This window comes from Ranitomeya imitator, chromosome 2 (genome assembly GCF_032444005.1).
Source record: "Ranitomeya imitator isolate aRanImi1 chromosome 2, aRanImi1.pri, whole genome shotgun sequence".
Lineage (NCBI taxonomy): Eukaryota > Metazoa > Chordata > Amphibia > Anura > Dendrobatidae > Ranitomeya > Ranitomeya imitator.
The window spans coordinates 358034073-358050839 of NC_091283.1; the positions used below are offsets into that span (position 1 = coordinate 358034073).

At 45.2% G+C, this 16767-nt stretch overlaps 1 protein-coding gene across 1 annotated transcript in view; it reads left to right on the forward strand.

Annotated features, from left to right (window-relative positions):
- LOC138663808 (zinc finger protein 665-like) overlaps positions 1–16767 on the forward strand; it is an 88673-nt gene that overhangs the window by 23991 nt on the left and 47915 nt on the right. Inside the window, exons 6-10 of the mRNA XM_069750148.1 lie at positions 15389–15583; positions 15713–15892; positions 15976–16099; positions 16183–16280; positions 16481–16571. Of these exons, the coding sequence (XP_069606249.1) occupies positions 15389–15583; positions 15713–15892; positions 15976–16099; positions 16183–16280; positions 16481–16571 (688 nt within the window). The remainder of the gene's footprint in view (positions 1–15388; positions 15584–15712; positions 15893–15975; positions 16100–16182; positions 16281–16480; positions 16572–16767) is intronic.

Consider the following 16767-nt stretch of genomic DNA (forward strand, 5'->3'; position numbering starts at 1 on the left):
CACGGTTTCACAGGACACAGGAGATAGTTTTACCATCCTTCCTTCCCAATCCCTCCAACCCTAAAGAAGAACTACTCCATACATTAGATGTTAGGAGATGCCTGCTAGAATACATCTCTATTACTGACACATGGAAGAAAGATGATGCGTTGTTCTTATCTTTCCAAAACCCTAGAAAGGGACTTAGGGTATCAAAGTACACACTAGCAAAGTGGATTAGGGAGGCTATCTCTTTGGCTTACACTGCAGGTGGAGGTCCGGCTCCGCAGAATCTGAGGGCGCATTCCACCAGGGCCATGGCTACATCCTGGGCGGAAAAGTCTGGAGTATCAATCGACCAGATATGTAAGGCGGCCACATGGTCATCCCCGTCCACCTTTTTTAAGCACTATAGGTTGGATTTGGGGGCTTCCTCTGATCTCACATTCGGGTTAAGGGTGCTACAGGCCATAGTCCCTCCCTAAGGAAGCTTATATCTCTGTAATTCTCTCGTCGTGCTGTCATGGGAGTCCGAGTAAAGCATTAAGCTACTTACTGGTAGCTGCATTTCTCGGAGGCCCATGACAGCACCCTTAGTTCCCTCCCTATTCACTGGGGGTTGCACTTCCTATAAATGTATATATTTCACAATACGATACCAGTCCCAATAGATGTCTGATATTTTGTATATAATCTGTATATAGTGTATATTTTTGTGTACCACTAACCGCGGTAGTCCTCTCAAGACTCTGAAATACAACTGAGGCAAGGGAGAGGTACCGCCCTTTTGTATCTGTAGGTTTCCTGTTCCTAATGGGCGGATCCCCCCTCTCGTCGTGCTCGTCGTGCTGTCATGGGCCTCCGAGAAATGCCGCTACCAGTAAGTAGCTTAATGCTTTTCCCACAAAAATTATTTTTTAGCCCCCAGTTTTGTATTTTCTCAAGGGTAACAGGAGAAATTGGACCCCAAAAGTTGTTGTCCAATTTGTCCTGAGTACGCTGATACCCCCATATGTGGGGGGGAACCACCGTTTGGGTGCATGGCAGAGCTCGGAAGGGAAGGAGCGCCATTTGGAATGCAGACTTAGATGGAATGGTCTGCAGGCGTCACATTGCGTTTGCAGAGCCCCTAATGTACCTAAACAGTAGAAACCCCCCACAAGTGACACCATACAGAAAACTAGACCCCCCAAGGAACTTATCTAGATGTGTTGTGAGAACTTTGAACCCCCAAGTGTTTCACTACAGTTTATAACGCAGAGCCGTGAAAATAAAAAATCTTTTTTTTTTCCACAAAAATTATTTTTTAGCCCCCAGCTTTGTATTTTCCCAAGGGTAGCAGTTGAAATTGGACCCCTAAAGTTGTTGTCCAATTTGTCCTGAGTACGCTGATACCCCATATGTTGGGGTAAACCCCTGTTTGGGCGCACGGGAGAGCTCGGAAGGGAATGAGCACTGTCTTACTTTTTCAACGCAGAATTGGGTGGAATTGAGATCGGACGCCATGTCGCGTTTGGAGAGCCCCTGATGTGCCTAAAAAGTGGAAACCCCCAATTCTAACTGAAGCCCTAACCCTAGCCCTAATCCTAGCCCTAACCCTAATAGGAAAATGGAAATAAATAAATTTTTTAATTTTATTATTTGTCCCTAACTAAGGGGCTGATGAAGGGGGGTTTGATTTACTACTTGTAGCGTTTTTTTTTAGCTGATTTTTATGATGGGCAGCCGTCACACACTAAAGATGCTTTTTATTGCAAAAAATAGTTTTTGCGTCTCCACTTTTGGAGAGCTCCCCCCGTGAGCGCGGCCGATCGCATATGACGTACTTTTTCGTCATTGGGAATTAAGTCCCAGGTCACCTCGACGGGATAGTATGTCATATGGGATTAAGGGATTAAAAGACCGGGAGCGTGCGCCCTTAGAGCCGAACCAATAGACATGCGGGGCATACGCAGGAAGCACCAGCAGACAAGGGAAGCATGGGACCAAGGACAGAAGCCCCGGGGAGTCGGCGAACCCGCGAGGGAAAGTGCAGGAGTGCCGGACCCGAGGTATCAGAGTGGTGAGTGGACCGGGCACAAGAAGTACGGCGGGGCATCCGCGGAGGAGAAGGACCGGACCTACATAAGAATTTTATTTAACAAGCCATAAAAGAGACAAATAGGGTTAAAGAAAACCTGACGCATTTCTGGTGTTCAGGGCGCCCTTAATCATGGTAATTACAACTATTATTATTAGTAGTAACATGATTAAGGGTGTTCTGGACGCCAGGATTCCATCAGTTTTTTTTAACCCTATTTGTATTTTTATTGTTTTACTAAGCCACTGAAAGTTCCGCTTTCCCTTTTTTTTTCCTTCTGTTGTGTCAAAAAGCCTTTGTGTACTCTGCACCTGTGCCTGTGGGACTGCTGTGCCCAAAAAACACTTTTTCTGAGGCCAAGTCAAGTTCTTGCTGTTTTGTCATCTTGTTGTTTCGTGTTGTCTCATATGGGTATTGCATGCTGGAAATAAGTGTTCCTTTTAGTCACAGGACAGCATGCTGGTTTCTTTGACAGATTCAGATTTGTTCTGAGTAAACAAAAATTCCCAAAAGAAGGCAAAATTAATTGATTTAATGATTTAATGCACTTCCACTTTACCATCCGTGTGTACACTAACGTCATGTGAGAAGGCCTCATGTGCCAATCTTTTTCCAATCCAAATCACAATCAAGTTTTTTCTTTGCCCCATCTTGTTGTATTCCTACTCAAATGTCAGTATCATCTGAAGGAATTGAGTAGAGATGAGCGAATCCAAACTGTAAAGTTAAGGGTTTCTACCGTGTCCGGTGTTGATGTTCGGATTCTGAAAAAAGTATTGGCATGGCTGTAATTGGCCGACGCACCACGTAACTGAGCCTGTGGTACCGCCATTCTGCTCTAATTAGCGCAGCGACAGGACTCAACTCGAGTAAGAGATAGTATTAGGTTCTGTGTTTGTACTCTGTGAAAAAGCCTTTGTGGGTGTACTCATCAAAACAGCCTCTGGGGTGTATTCTGCAAAACAGCCTCTTGTTGTGCTTTTTTTCTTATATTTCAATTTGGGGATGCCTGAAACATTGGGAACGGCAAATAAAACAAACAAGCTGTGGTGGAGTATAGCAATGGGTTGGTGCAGCTGGTATACTTCTCTGTTCAGCCAAAGGTACCGACATGTCCTGGGGAATCCACTCTTTGCCCATGTTGGCTGTGGACAGGCGGATGCGCCTTTCTGTGATCACACCTTCTGCCATGCTACACACACGTTCCGATGGTACACTTTCCGCAAGGCAGGCCAGCACCTCCATGGCGTAAAGGGCAAACTCAGGTCATGTGACCAGATTGGAGACACAGAAGTTAAATGGGGTAGACCCATCACTCAGTACGTGTAGACATGTGGTCACATACTCTTCCACCATGTTGTTGAAATGCTGCATCCTACTAATAATGAATGTATCAGATGGTTATGCTGGATGTTGTAGCGTTCTGAGGAAGGTTTTCCACGTTTTGCCCAGGCTAACCCTCCTTCCTTGGTGGTGCCAGTGGCCCAGTTGTATTCGCAACTTCCTCCTCCTCTTTTGTTTTGTTCTTCCAAAGAACTACAGGCGTGCGCTTGTATTCCCGCATTTTCCGATCCTGCTTCAGTTACGCAAGAATGGTATGTTGTCCTTGTAGCGTGGATCCAGCTGGATAGCCTCCTAGTAATTAGCACTAATAGCAATCCTTACAACTCTGCGGTCAATGTTCTTGGCTGCCCAGACGATGAAAAGCTGTCCTCGGTGAGAGCCTGTGATGTCCGTGAGCTGCTTTGAGTGCTGCCCTGCCATGAACACGGTTCCTCCTCCAAAACTCTCCCCTGGCTAGAGAGTTGTAAACCTGGTCGCTGTTGGTACAGGAACCCAATCTCCGAGCACAGTGTGATGACTTGCCTGATAACGATGAGAATGGTCCCTGTTCCTCTTCTTCTTCTGTACCACCACCTTGTCCATTATCGCCTAGAGCGGTTTTTCAAGGAGGCATAGAAGTGGGACAGTCTCTCCACCATTTGCAAAGTGGAGTTCCACCTCGTTGGAACATTGCATATGAGTCGGAGAAAGGATAGGCAGAAGTGGTGCTGCAGCACAGACAGACAAGCTACAGGATGAAAATGCTGAATGCTCACACAGATGGACTGCACTTTCTGCAGCAGCTCTGACATCTCAAGATAATTTTTCAGGAAGCTCTGCACAACCAAATTCTGGACAACCATCAGGCAAGTGATGTGCTTCAAACTGTCTAGGTCCAGTGCTGCTATGAGATTTCGCCTGTTATCTCATACCAGGCGTTGTGGTTTTCCCTTGCAGCCTTTGCAGAACCCTATTCCTTTAAGGGACATTGATGCTACACCCTTGGCTAAAAATAAGCCCCAGTTTTGGACACAGGTGACCATGCGCATGGCGCCAGCCCATCAGGAAGATTGTCGATTTCTGGTGTTGCATAATTTGCATGATGCTATCGTGCTGGGTTTTCCGTGGTTGCAGGTACATAATCCTGTGTTGGATTGGAAGTCCATGTCTGTGACTAGTTGGGGTTGTCAGGGGTTTCATAATGATGTTCCTTTGATGTCAATCTCCTCTTCTTCCTCTTCTGAAATTCCAGAGTTTTTGTCTGATTTTCAGGATGTATTCGATGAGCCCAAGTCCAGTTTCCTTCCACCGCACAGGGACTGCGATTGTGCGATTGACTTGATTCCAGGCTGTAAGTTTCCTAAGGGTCGACTTTTCAACCTGTCTGTGCCTGAACATACCGCCATGCGGAGCTATATTAAGGAGTCTTTGGAGAAAGGGCATATTCGGCCATCTTCTTCACCATTGGGAGCGGGATTCTTTTTTGTTGCTATAAAAGATGGCTCCTTGAGACCCTGTATTGATTATCGCCTCTTGAATAAAATCACGGTCAAGTTTCAATACCCTTTGCCTTTGCTTACCGATTTGTTTGCTAGGATTAAGGGAGCTAGTTGGTTTACAAAGATTGACCTTCGGGGGGCATATAATTTTGTTCGTATTAAGCAGGGTGATGAATGGAAAACTGCGTTTAACACTCCCGAAGGCCATTTTGAATACCTTGTGATGCCATTCGGACTCTCTAATGCTCCATCTGTTTTTCAGTCCTTCATGCATGATATCTTCCGGACTTATATTGATAAGTTCTTGATTGTATATTTGAACTATATTTTGATTTTTTCCGATGATTGGGAGTCCCATGTGGAACAGGTCAGGATGGTATTTCAGATCCTTCGTGACAATGCCCTGTTTGTGAAAGGGTCTAAGTGTCTCTTTGGGGTGCATAAGGTTTCTTTTTTGGGCTTCATTTTTTCTCCCTCGTCTATAGAGATGGATCCGGTTAAGGTTCAGGCCATTCATGATTGGATTCAGCCCACATCCGTGAAGAGCCTTCAGAAATTTTTGGGTTTTGCTAATTTTTATCGCCGTTTCATTGCTAATTTTTCCAGCGTGGTTAAACCCTTGACCGATTTGACGAAGAAAGGCGCTGATGTGGCGAATTGGTCCTCTGCGGCTGTCTCTGCCTTTCAGGAGCTTAAACGTCGATTTACTTCTGCTCCGGTGTTGCGCCAACTGGATGTTTCTCTTCCGTTTCAGGTTGAGGTTGATGCTTCTGAGATTGGGGCAGGGGCCGTTTTGTCTCAGAGGGATCCTGTTGGTTCCTTAATGAAACCGTGTGCCTTCTTTTCTCGTAAGTTTTCGCCTGCTGAATGCAATTATGATGTCGGCAAACGGGAGTTGTTGGCTATGAAGTGGGCGTTTGAGGAGTGGCGACATTGGCTTGAGGGAGCTAAGCACCGTATTGTGGTCTTGACCGATCATAAGAATTTGATTTACCTCGAGTCTGCCAAACGGCTGAATCCTAGATAGGCTCGATGGTCCTTGTTTTTTTCCCGTTTTGATTTCGTGGTCTCGTACCTTCCGGGTTCTAAGAACATTAAGGCTGATGCCCTCTCTAGGAGTTTTTTGCCTGATTCTCCTGAGGTCTTCGAACCGGTCGGTATTCTGAAAGAAGGGGTGGTGCTTTCTGCCATTTCCCCTGACATACGACGGGTTCTTCAGGAATTTCAGGCTGACAAACCTGACCGCTGTCCTGTGGGGAAACTGTTTGTTCCTGACAGATGGACTAGAAGAGTGATTTCTGAGGTTCACTGTTCCGTGTTGGCTGGTCATCCTGGCATTTTTGGTACCAGAGACTTGGTTGGTAGGTCCTTTTGGTGGCCTTCTTTGTCGCGTGATGTGCGTTCTTTTGTGCAGTCCTGTGGGACTTGTGCGCGGGCCAAGCCTTGTTGTTCCCGTGCTAGTGGGTTGCTTTTGCCATTGCCGGTCCCTGAGAGGCCCTGGACGCATATTTCTATGGATTTTATTTCTGATCTTCCGGTTTCCCAGAGGATGTCGGTTATCTGGGTTGTTTGTGACCGGTTCTCTAAGATGGTTCATTTGGTGCCTTTGCCTAAATTGCCTTCCTCTTCGGTTTTGGTTCCGTTGTTTTTTCAGCATGTGGTCCGTTTGCATGGTATTCCGGAGAATATTGTGTCCGACAGAGGTTCCCAGTTTGTTTCTAGGTTTTGGCGGGCCTTTTGTGCTAGGCTGGGCATTGATTTGTCTTTTTCTTCTGCGTTTGATCCTCAGACAAATGGTCAGACCGAGCGAACTAATCAGACTTTGGAGACTTATTTGAGATGCTTTGTGTCTGCTGATCAGGATGATTGGGTGGCTTTCTTGCCATTGGCCGAGTTTGCCCTTAATAATCGGGCTAGTTCGGCTACTTTGGTTTCACCTTTCTTTTGTAATTTTGGTTTTCATCATCGTTTTTCTTCTGGGCAGGTTGAGCCTTCTGACTGTCCTGGTGTGGATTCTGTGGTTGACAGGTTGCAGCAGATTTGGGCTCATGTGGTGGACAATTTGGTGTTGTCTCAAGAGGAGGCTCAACGTTTTGCTAACCGTCGTCGGTGTGTTGGTTCCCGGCTGCGGGTTGGGGATCTGGTCTGGTTGTCTTCCCGTCATGTTCCTATGAAGGTTTCTTCTCCTAAGTTTAAGCCTCGGTTTATTGGTCCTTACAGGATTTCTGAGATTATTAATCCGGTGTCTTTTCGACTGGCGCTTCCGGCCTCTTTTGCGATCCATAATGTCATCCATAGATCTTTATTGCGGAAATATGTGGAGCCCGTTGTTCCCTCTGTTGATCCTCCGGCCCCTGTGTTGGTTGATGGGGAGTTGGAATATGTTGTTGAGAAGATTTTGGATTCCCGTTTTTCGAGGCGGAGGCTTCAGTACCTTGTCAAATGGAAGGGTTATGGCCAGGAGGATAATTCTTGGGTTTTTGCCTCTGATGTCCATGCCGCTGATTTGGTTTGTGCCTTTCATCTGGCTCATCCTCATCGGCCTGGGGGCTCTGGTGAGGGTTCGGTGACCCCTCCTCAAGGGGGGTACTGTTGTGAATTCTGTTTTTGGGCTCCCTCCGGTGGTTGTAGGTGGTAATGCAGTTGTCCCTGGGCTGCAGTCCTGGACAGGTGTATCTGCTGATTGCAATTCTGACTGGGATATTTAGGTTTGCAGGATTCATTAGTCCTTGCCAGTTGCCAATGGTTCTTGGGAGGGGTTGGACCTCTGTCTGGTTTCTCCTGCTTAGCTGCCAATTCAGCGAAGATAAGTGTCTGTTTCTTTTTCTATGGCACACATGCTGTGTGCTTGTTTTTTGATTGTATTCCTGCTCTGAGTGTAGGACTCTCTGGAGTTGCAGATATACGTTCCACGTCTTTAGTTAGATGGAGGAATTTTTGCATAATCTGCTGTGGATATTTTTGGAAGGGTTTTAATACTGACCGCACAGTACTCTGTCCTATCCTTTCCTATTTTAGCTAGAGTGGCCTCTTGTGCTAAATCCTGTTTTCTGCCTGTGTGTGTCTTTCCTCTCCTACTCACAGCCAATATTTGTGGGGGGCTGCCTATCCTTTGGGGTTCTGCTCTGAGGCAAAGTAGAATTCCTATTTCCATCTCTAGGGGTATTTAGTCCTCCGGCTGTGACGAGGTGTCTAGGGTTTGTTAGGAACACCCCACGGCTACCTCTAGTTGCGGTGTTAGATCAGGATTTGCTGTCAGTACAGTTACCACCTACTCCAGTGAAAGTTTTCAGGCTGCTCCAAGGTCACCGGATCATAACACCTCCCCCCCACACACACAGTACGATAGTACAAGTTGCCTCCACAATATGGCACCACCCTCCTCCTAATAAATAAGTCCTCCCTTTTCCCACTCCTGGTGCAGATACAGATGATCCCGGGTCTGCACTGACCTCCTGTTCCCCATGGCTGAAGATGTGGCCCCGGGGACGGTGCTATAGATGTATGAGGGGCTGTTATCTGCGGTGTGAGCTTTACATGTAATGAAGACATTGTCGGGACAGATTATCCCAGCAGTAGAACTTTTTCTCGTCAGTGAATGTAGCTGGATTTTAACCTTGTTGTTTTCTCTTTATAATTTAATGACCCAGTTCTAGGACCCCATTGTTAGGCCCCGGCTGTCATGGCGATATATTTGGATGTGTCTGGGGAACACAGGACTCCTCCTCTCTGTGCCCCAGATATAATGAAGGAGGCTCTCTGCCTCTGTCTTTCTGCCTCAGATACAATAATGGATGTTGTCTCTCAGTTACCTCAGATATATAGACGATGTCTTCTCTCTGTCCTCATCAATAACGAAGAATATTTTATTTATTGCTAAAAATGTGATATTTATTTTTCTTTTTTGTAGCTTTTTCCCCACACCCCTCATTAGTGCGATCATACAACATACAAGCCTCTGATGGCTCCGGTGATGCCCTGTATTACTGTAGTGCGGGGTATTCTTCCTGCCTGTCAGTGCGTTACTAATGGCCCCATACACATGAGATCACTGTTGGCCGGACAATCATCGGATGATGTCTATCTCTCCCGACTCCCCCACACACAACTGTTCTCCTCTGCCGAGCTTTCCTTTGATCTCTATAAATCTGTCTACCATTCAGCATATAAGGTGCACCATGTGTCTCACACTTCTTCACAAGAGTTGTTGATGCCAATTGTATTTTGTAACATTTTAGCACCTGTTTATTTCTGGTGATTTTCATGTAATTTAGAGGCCATTCTATCCAAACTGAACATTCCAGTATCGCCCATAAAAAACCTGTAAAAAATAATTCTGAAATAATATCTAATTTTATGGCATGGGATCTTAACTAAAGATGAGCGAATATCTTCGGCTCCCTCCTTATTCGACAAGCTATAGCACTTACCAAAGAATCTGCAGAAGGAACCCGGATACCTGGATTACTCCCCATAATCAGCCTGTGTCACAGTCACAACACACAGGCTCTCCATGCATGTGTTGTGACTGTCACACAGCAGCGACACAAGCAATTGCAGTGCCAGACACCTGATTACCGGGAGCGATCCAGGGAGGCAGCTGAAGATATTCACTCATCACTAATTTTAACTACAACCAGTAAAAAAAACCTAAACATAATTATTGTCCATTTCAGAGAAACTGTAATTTCACCACATAGTTTGAAAATACATATTCAGACATCTCTGTTTCTACCATAAAAACAAATGTGGTAAATTTCCCTATAATTTATTTATACATTTTAAGCTGTGTAAATGTAACACCCATAACTATGGAATGGCCTTTAGGGAAATCAAAGCTGAAAATCCCCCCCAAAAATCATATCCAGAATTTTAAAAAAAAAAACCCATAAAACTGTACATGTAGATCTTGGCATCAAATCCCTCCTGTCCGCGGTGTTCTTACAAACTTGCTTTTATAAATGCCTCAAATTTATGTGTATCAGATATGAGCTCTCACAGAATAAAAAATTACAGTCCGGGGTAGACGGGAAACATTCATACAGGTGGCCGGTGGTGATGGAGCCCTGGCCGACAGGAAGTCAAAGTAAGGTGAGGGCAGTGTTCCGGAATGCGGTCCAGTGCAGAATCCCAGGCCGGGCATGCGCCGACTGCCACATATGCTCCTGCCCCGAAAGTGGAGATTGAACTTCTGGGGCACCCAGGCCAAGGTCAGCGGTGGGGGAAGCACTGATCCGTGCATGCACAGAGCCGCAATAATAACCCGGGACTGCTAGAAGGCTCCAAAAAAAAAAAAAAAAAAGGAGATTTTGCCTTCTATAAAAATCAAACAAGCACTGCATCCAGCGATGCAACATGTCATCCCCAGGGACTATGGACCCTCCAACAGGAGACTCAGCAGCCCCCCCAAGGATCGCTCCAGCAGGGGATCCACGGATACCGGTCGCAGAAGCGACGCAGCAGACCACAGATCCAAAACAGGACCTCTGCCTTCTGATCCGGTAACGATAGCTTCACTGGGTGAGTGTAAAACTCTGCCTTTTAGGGCTTGTTTCCACTTGTGAGATAGAGTCTCGCATGTGGAAACGAAGCTCTGGTGCCGGCACTCCGGAGCGGAGCGTGCGGCTGCATGTGTTCCTATGCGGCCGCACGCTCAGCTCCCAAGTGCCGGCGCCAGAGCTTCGTTTCCACATGCGAGACTCGGACGTATATCTCGCAAGTGGAAACAAGCCCTTAAGCTGACACCCTCCCTTTTTTCTCTTTTTCTCCTTCTTTTGCTATGTCTCCCTCTCTTCAGATCAAAAAGAGACAAAAAACTAAACGCAAGCAATGCGCGTTATGTAGCCAGCCCCTTCCAAATTCATACCCTAAAAAGCTTTGCAAAGACTGCGTTACTGAGACTACAAAGGGAGCAGCAGTATCAATTACGAACTTGCGTACCATAATTAGGGAAGAGTTACAAGCCATGACCCATGATAAACCACAAAAAAGTAAAAGTAAAAAAACAATATCCTCATCAGAGTCCGATAGCGACCAAGTAGTAGTCTCAGACTCTTCATCATCATCAACACCATCATCAGAAATCGAGGGACGATCATGTTTTCCCTTGGATAGTGTGGACAATTTAGTGAAGTGGGTAAGAGACACTATGGGGTGTGAGGAGACAAAAGGCGCTCAAACCACACAGGACATAATGTTTGTGGGTATAGCTGAGAGAAAAAGGAGATCCCTTCCGGTAATTCTGGCAGTCAAAGCTTTAATAAAAAGAGAATGGGAGAAGCAGGATCAAAGAAGTTTTCTCCCTTCAGCATCAAAAAGAAAATACCCGTTTAGTGACGAGGAGCTACTTACATGGACTAAGGTCCCTAAGGTGGACGCAGCTGTCACTTCTACCTCTAGACAGTCTATGTTACCTGTAGAAGATGCTGGCCTACTTTCTGATCCTCTTGACCGTAAAGCGGAATCATCTTTAAAAAGGTCTTGGGAGGCAACTACAGGCATATTTAAACCGGCAGTAGCTAGTACATGCACTGCTAGGTCAATGCTCATTTGGATTGACCAAGTGGACCAACAAATTGAGCACAAACTCTCAAGAGAGCAATTGCGGGCTGCTATTCCCTTAGTTAGAGGGGCAGCAGCCTTTATGGCTGACGCATCTGCAGATTCTCTCCGCTTGGCAGCAAGGTCCGCAGGTATCGTAAATGATGCCAGATGGGCCTTATGGATGAAAAGCTGGAAAGGGGACACGCAGTCAAAATCTAAAATCTGTGCTATCCCATGTGAGGGTGAGTTTCTCTTTCGAAAGACCTTAGATGAAATACTCACCAAGGCAAAGCACAGGAAGAAAGCTTTTCCTGATTCTTCTATTCCCTTTTATAGGGGAGTGTTTAAGAGAAGGCCATTCGGCAAGAGAAGGCAGACAGAGAGGCCAACAAGATGGGCCACTAAGAAAGACAAACAGAGGCAACATGTTCAATATTTGCTTTCTTTTGGGGCGTTGGGTCTTTTGAAGAACCAATTACTCCAGTAGGGGATAGATTAAAATTTTTCTTCTCTCAGTGGGAAAAAAATAACAGCTAGCTCGTGGATCCTGAATACAATCAGAGATGGAATTAAATTACAATTCATTCGCTTTCCCCACGAATCATATATTATAACATCCCTCAACTCGCCAATGCAACAAAAGGCCCTTGAGGTGGAAATTCAAACCCTATTATCTAAACAGGTCTTAGTCCAGGTTCCTGAAGGGCAGGAAGGTAGAGGATTCTATGCTCCCTTATTCCTAGTTTCCAAACCCGATGGTTCATTCAGAACAATCATAAACTTAAAAAACTTAATTCATTCATTCATTCATAATCATAAATTTAAAATGGAGTCTATCAGATCCATCATAAAACTCCTTTTTCCAAATTGCATGATGGGGGGCATTGATCTGAAAGATGCTTACTACCATCTTCCTATCCATGACAGATACCAAAGATACTTCAGGGTAGCGGTAACATTCGAAGGCCAGATTTGTCATTTCCAGTATGCAGCCATGCTCTTTAGCCTCTCTACAGCACCAAGAATCTTCACCAAGGTGATTCTCGAGGTGATGGCTTATCTTCGTCAAAAAGAGACCTTAATTGTGCCTTACCTGGATGACTTTTTGGTCATCGGAAATTCAGCTATCCAGTGTGCTGACCGCCTACCTCATGCAGTTTCATCTTTACAGGATCTGGGCTAGATCATCAATGTCAAGAAATACAGACTTATTCCACTTTCCCTCCAGGCATTTTTAGGGTTCCATCTAGACTCCACAAGCCAAAAGTGTCTTCTCCCTCAGGTAAAGATATCCCTCATCATACACAAAGTCCCAGCTGCGATGGATAATCCACGCATGTTCTTGAGGAAGGCAATGTCATTATTGGGATCCCTTATTTCCTGTACCCCAGCAGTTCAATGTGCACAATACCATACCCGGACACTGCAACACCAGATTCTCTAAGAGGAAAGACGAGTACTTGGTCGTCTAGATGCAAAAATAACTTTATCTGAGGATGTCTTGACTTCTTTGATGTGGTGACTAGATTCTAACCATTTGATGAATGGTGTTCCGTGGGTAATAACACAATCCCATACTATAACCACCGAATCCAGTCCTCACAGATGGGGCCCCATATGGGAAATAGCTTTTGCCAAGGGTTTTGGGATACAGAGGAAACTCGGTATTCCTCTAACCTTAAAGAGTTAAAAGCAGTAAATTATGCATTGTATCAGTTTCTTCCACAGCCAAGGAAAAAATGTCAGAATCATTTCCGACAACACCACAACAGTCTCATACCTAAACGGACAAGGAGGTACTCGATCAGAGACTCTGATGACTTCCGCTGGAGAAATCTTGGACCTAGCCAAAAACATCTATTATCCCTTTCTGCACTTCACATAAAGGGGGAAACAACCAGCAGGCATACTTCCTAAGTCGACACACTTTACGACAGGGGGAATGGTGCCTAAACCGTCATATCTTCCAAGAGATAGTATCCCTATGGGGTCATCCTCAAATTCTAGACGCTCTCCAAGCCCCTTGGCGATTCAATCTGGCATACGCCTTCCCTCCGATAATACTATTGCCACAAGTTATTCGGAAGATCAGAGAGGAAGGAGCGAGAATAATACTGATAGCACCATGTTGGCACAGGAGACCATGGTTCTCGTGGCTACAACCCATTTCGGTCCCAGATCCTTGGGTCCTCCCTTCGATTCCCAACCTGCTCTTCCAGGGACCTTTTTTCAACCCTCAGGTGGACAGTCACCATCTGACTGCCTGGAATTTGAAAGACAAATGCAAAAATTAAGGGGGTTCTCAGAAGTATTAATTGATACCCTCCTTCAAAGTAGAAAGCATTCCACCACAAAAATATTTGCTAATATTATGGAATAAATTCCTACAATTCTATAAATCTACCAACGCTTCAGAAATCCCAATACAACCCATCTTAGAATTTCTCCAAAAAGGGAAGGAACTAGGTTTGTCCGTATATACGCTAAAAGTCCACGTTTCAGCACTGGGGGTCCTCTATGGCCATAATGTGGCATGAAATAAATGGGTGTCCTGATTTTTCACAGCCTGCGAACAAATAAATCCCGTTAACATACCTAGAATTTCCCCCTGGGATTAAAATTTAGTCCTACAAGCCCTAACAGACTCTCCTTTTGTACCAATAGGCTCGATATCCCCAAAATACATATCACTCATAACGGCCCTCTAAGTGGCACTAACTTCTGCTAGAAGGATCAGTGACATCCAAGCCCTTTCCATAGATCCACCTTTCCTGCTGACGTTTCAGGATAAGTTGATTCTAAAACCAGACCCCTCTTACCTTCCCAAGGTAGCAAAAAAATTTCATAGATCGCAAGAAATACTTCTGCCCACCTTTTTTAGTAACCCCTCCACTTCCGAGGAACAGAGGTATCACACCCTAGATGTTGGGAGAGTAGTATTAAAATACATTGAAAGGACCGGGAGTTGGCGGCAGTGTAGGGCTCTGTTTATATCTTTCCAGGGTCATAAGGTGGGGCATGGAGTCACAAAAGGCACCTTATCCCGGTGGATCAGGGAGGCTATCAAGCTGGCTTATTCCGCGAGAAATGAAAACCCTTCGGAAGGCATTACAGCACATTCTACCAGAGCTATGGCATCTTCCTGGGCCGAAAGAGGGGATGTTCCAATTGAAACTATATGTAAGGCTGCAACATGGTCAGATCATTCTACCTTCTATAACCACTATAGGCTTGACCTATCATCAACTTCTGACCTAGACTTTGGCAGGACTGTCCTCAGCACGGTAGTCCCTCCCTAGGTTATGGTCTCTTGAAAATCTCCAGTAGGGTACTGTCGTGGCGAAGAGTAAAAAGCCGGATTACTTACAGGTAATCCTCTTTTACTGAGTCCACGACAGCACCCTCCCACATCCCTCCCTAGGTTAATATGGTGTGCACTAATAAGTTAAAAAATTTTCAACAAATATAGAGCAAATAAGTTTGAACATAAAATAATAGTATTTGCCTAATACTGGCGGTCCTCCGTGTACTCTAAAATCAAAACTGAGGAGGAGAGGCGGACCTCCCCCTTTTATTTTCTGTAGGCTTCCTGGTCCTGTGGGGCGGATCCCTCTCTCCAGTAGGGTGCTAGTGGGGACTCACTAAAAGAGCATTACCGGTAAGCAATCCGGCTTGTCGTCCTCATCATGAAGTAGTTATTTCTCATGTCACGTGTAATGAATATCTCCTGCAGTATTGCTAATGCCGATTCCAGTGTCGGTAAATGAGACGAGAATTACCGTAATGGAAGATGAGTCTATGAGGAACGTATTCAGCTGCCAACTCCGAGGAAGAAACTGCTTGTTGTGTGTGTGGTCTAAAATATATAGAATTTGTTAGCTGTTAAAAAATGAATACTGTTTAATAATAGATTTCATATGATTCCCCTTATTATCACCAGTAATTTTATTATTACTTTTTTTAGTCAGGATTCTTTATGCTGTTACATCATCGTCTTCTCCCCTATGAGGTCCCTACAATATCGGATCCTCTCAGTGAAGATCTTCTGTATAAGAGGATTTTTCAGATTTACCCATCAATGATGAGTAAGGACAGAGACAAGATGGAGGAGAGGATGTTACATCTCACCCTAGAGATCCTCTTTCGGCTTACTGGAGAGGTGAGAGATTCTGATGACGTCATATTACATCATTCTTATCTATGGGAATAACAGATGGACAGAACTGGAGAGGTGAGGACTCTGGAAATGTCTGTAGTGAGATTTATCAATGTGTCTCTCCATAACCAGGATTACACAGTAGTGAAGAAGATCTCTAGTGAGCGCAGTCAGGACCCTGTGTCTGAGGGATGGGGAAGGCCCCTGAGCCCAATCATGGGGCCTCCACCTCACATCCTGATACATGAGGACATCAATGACCAGAAGATCCTAGAACTCACCTGCAAGATGATTGAGCTGCTGACTGGAGAGGTGACACTGCTGGGAATGCTGGGACATTATACAGTAATGCTATGAACGGATCGGGGTGATGACGGTATTATTGTATGTGTCAGGTTCCTATAAGGTGTCAGGATGTCGCCATCTATTTCTCCATGGAGGAGTGGGAGTATTTAGAAGGACACAAAGATCTGTACAAGGACGTCATGATGGAGGTTCCCCAGCCCCTCACATCACCAGGTAATAGACAGGACTAAATACACACGGCCTGAAATTATCTGCGTGTAAAGAATGATTTCAGTCCCTTTATGTGTTTCCTCCAGTTCTATCCAGTAAGAGGACAACACCAGAGAGATGTCCCCGTCCTCTTCTTCCACAGGACTGTAAACCAGAAGTTTCCAATGTTCCTCAGGATCATCAGGTAGATGGAGAGAAGGTGTCATGAGATCTCCCCTATGATGTGTAGATGGCTGTGAAGGTCTTGTGCTCAGTATTGTTTTATCCACCAGTATTATATGTGTTTTATACTTGTGTAATGAGAATGGTGGAGATGGCAGAATTGGAGCTGATCATAGATGTGACTTCTCCATCTGTCTGTGACCCTTACAATATTTGTTTCAGGGTGAAGATCTGACCCATATTAATACTACAGAGACTTATTTGAGGGGTGATGAACAGTGTAAAGAGGGGATTCCTACAAATAATCGCTCAGGTGAGTAGCAATCACTTATTGCAGAGAAGTCACAGATTCTTCTCAATCACTGGCTGTCATGATAATGGTGGAGTACGAGCAGGGAGCAGCAAACAGTACTTCCAGTTCTTGGAATCGGCACTATTAATCGTAGGGAGAAAAGAGGAGTGGGAACAGTCTGAGTAAGTCCACGTTCGCACGTTCAGTTTTTACATCC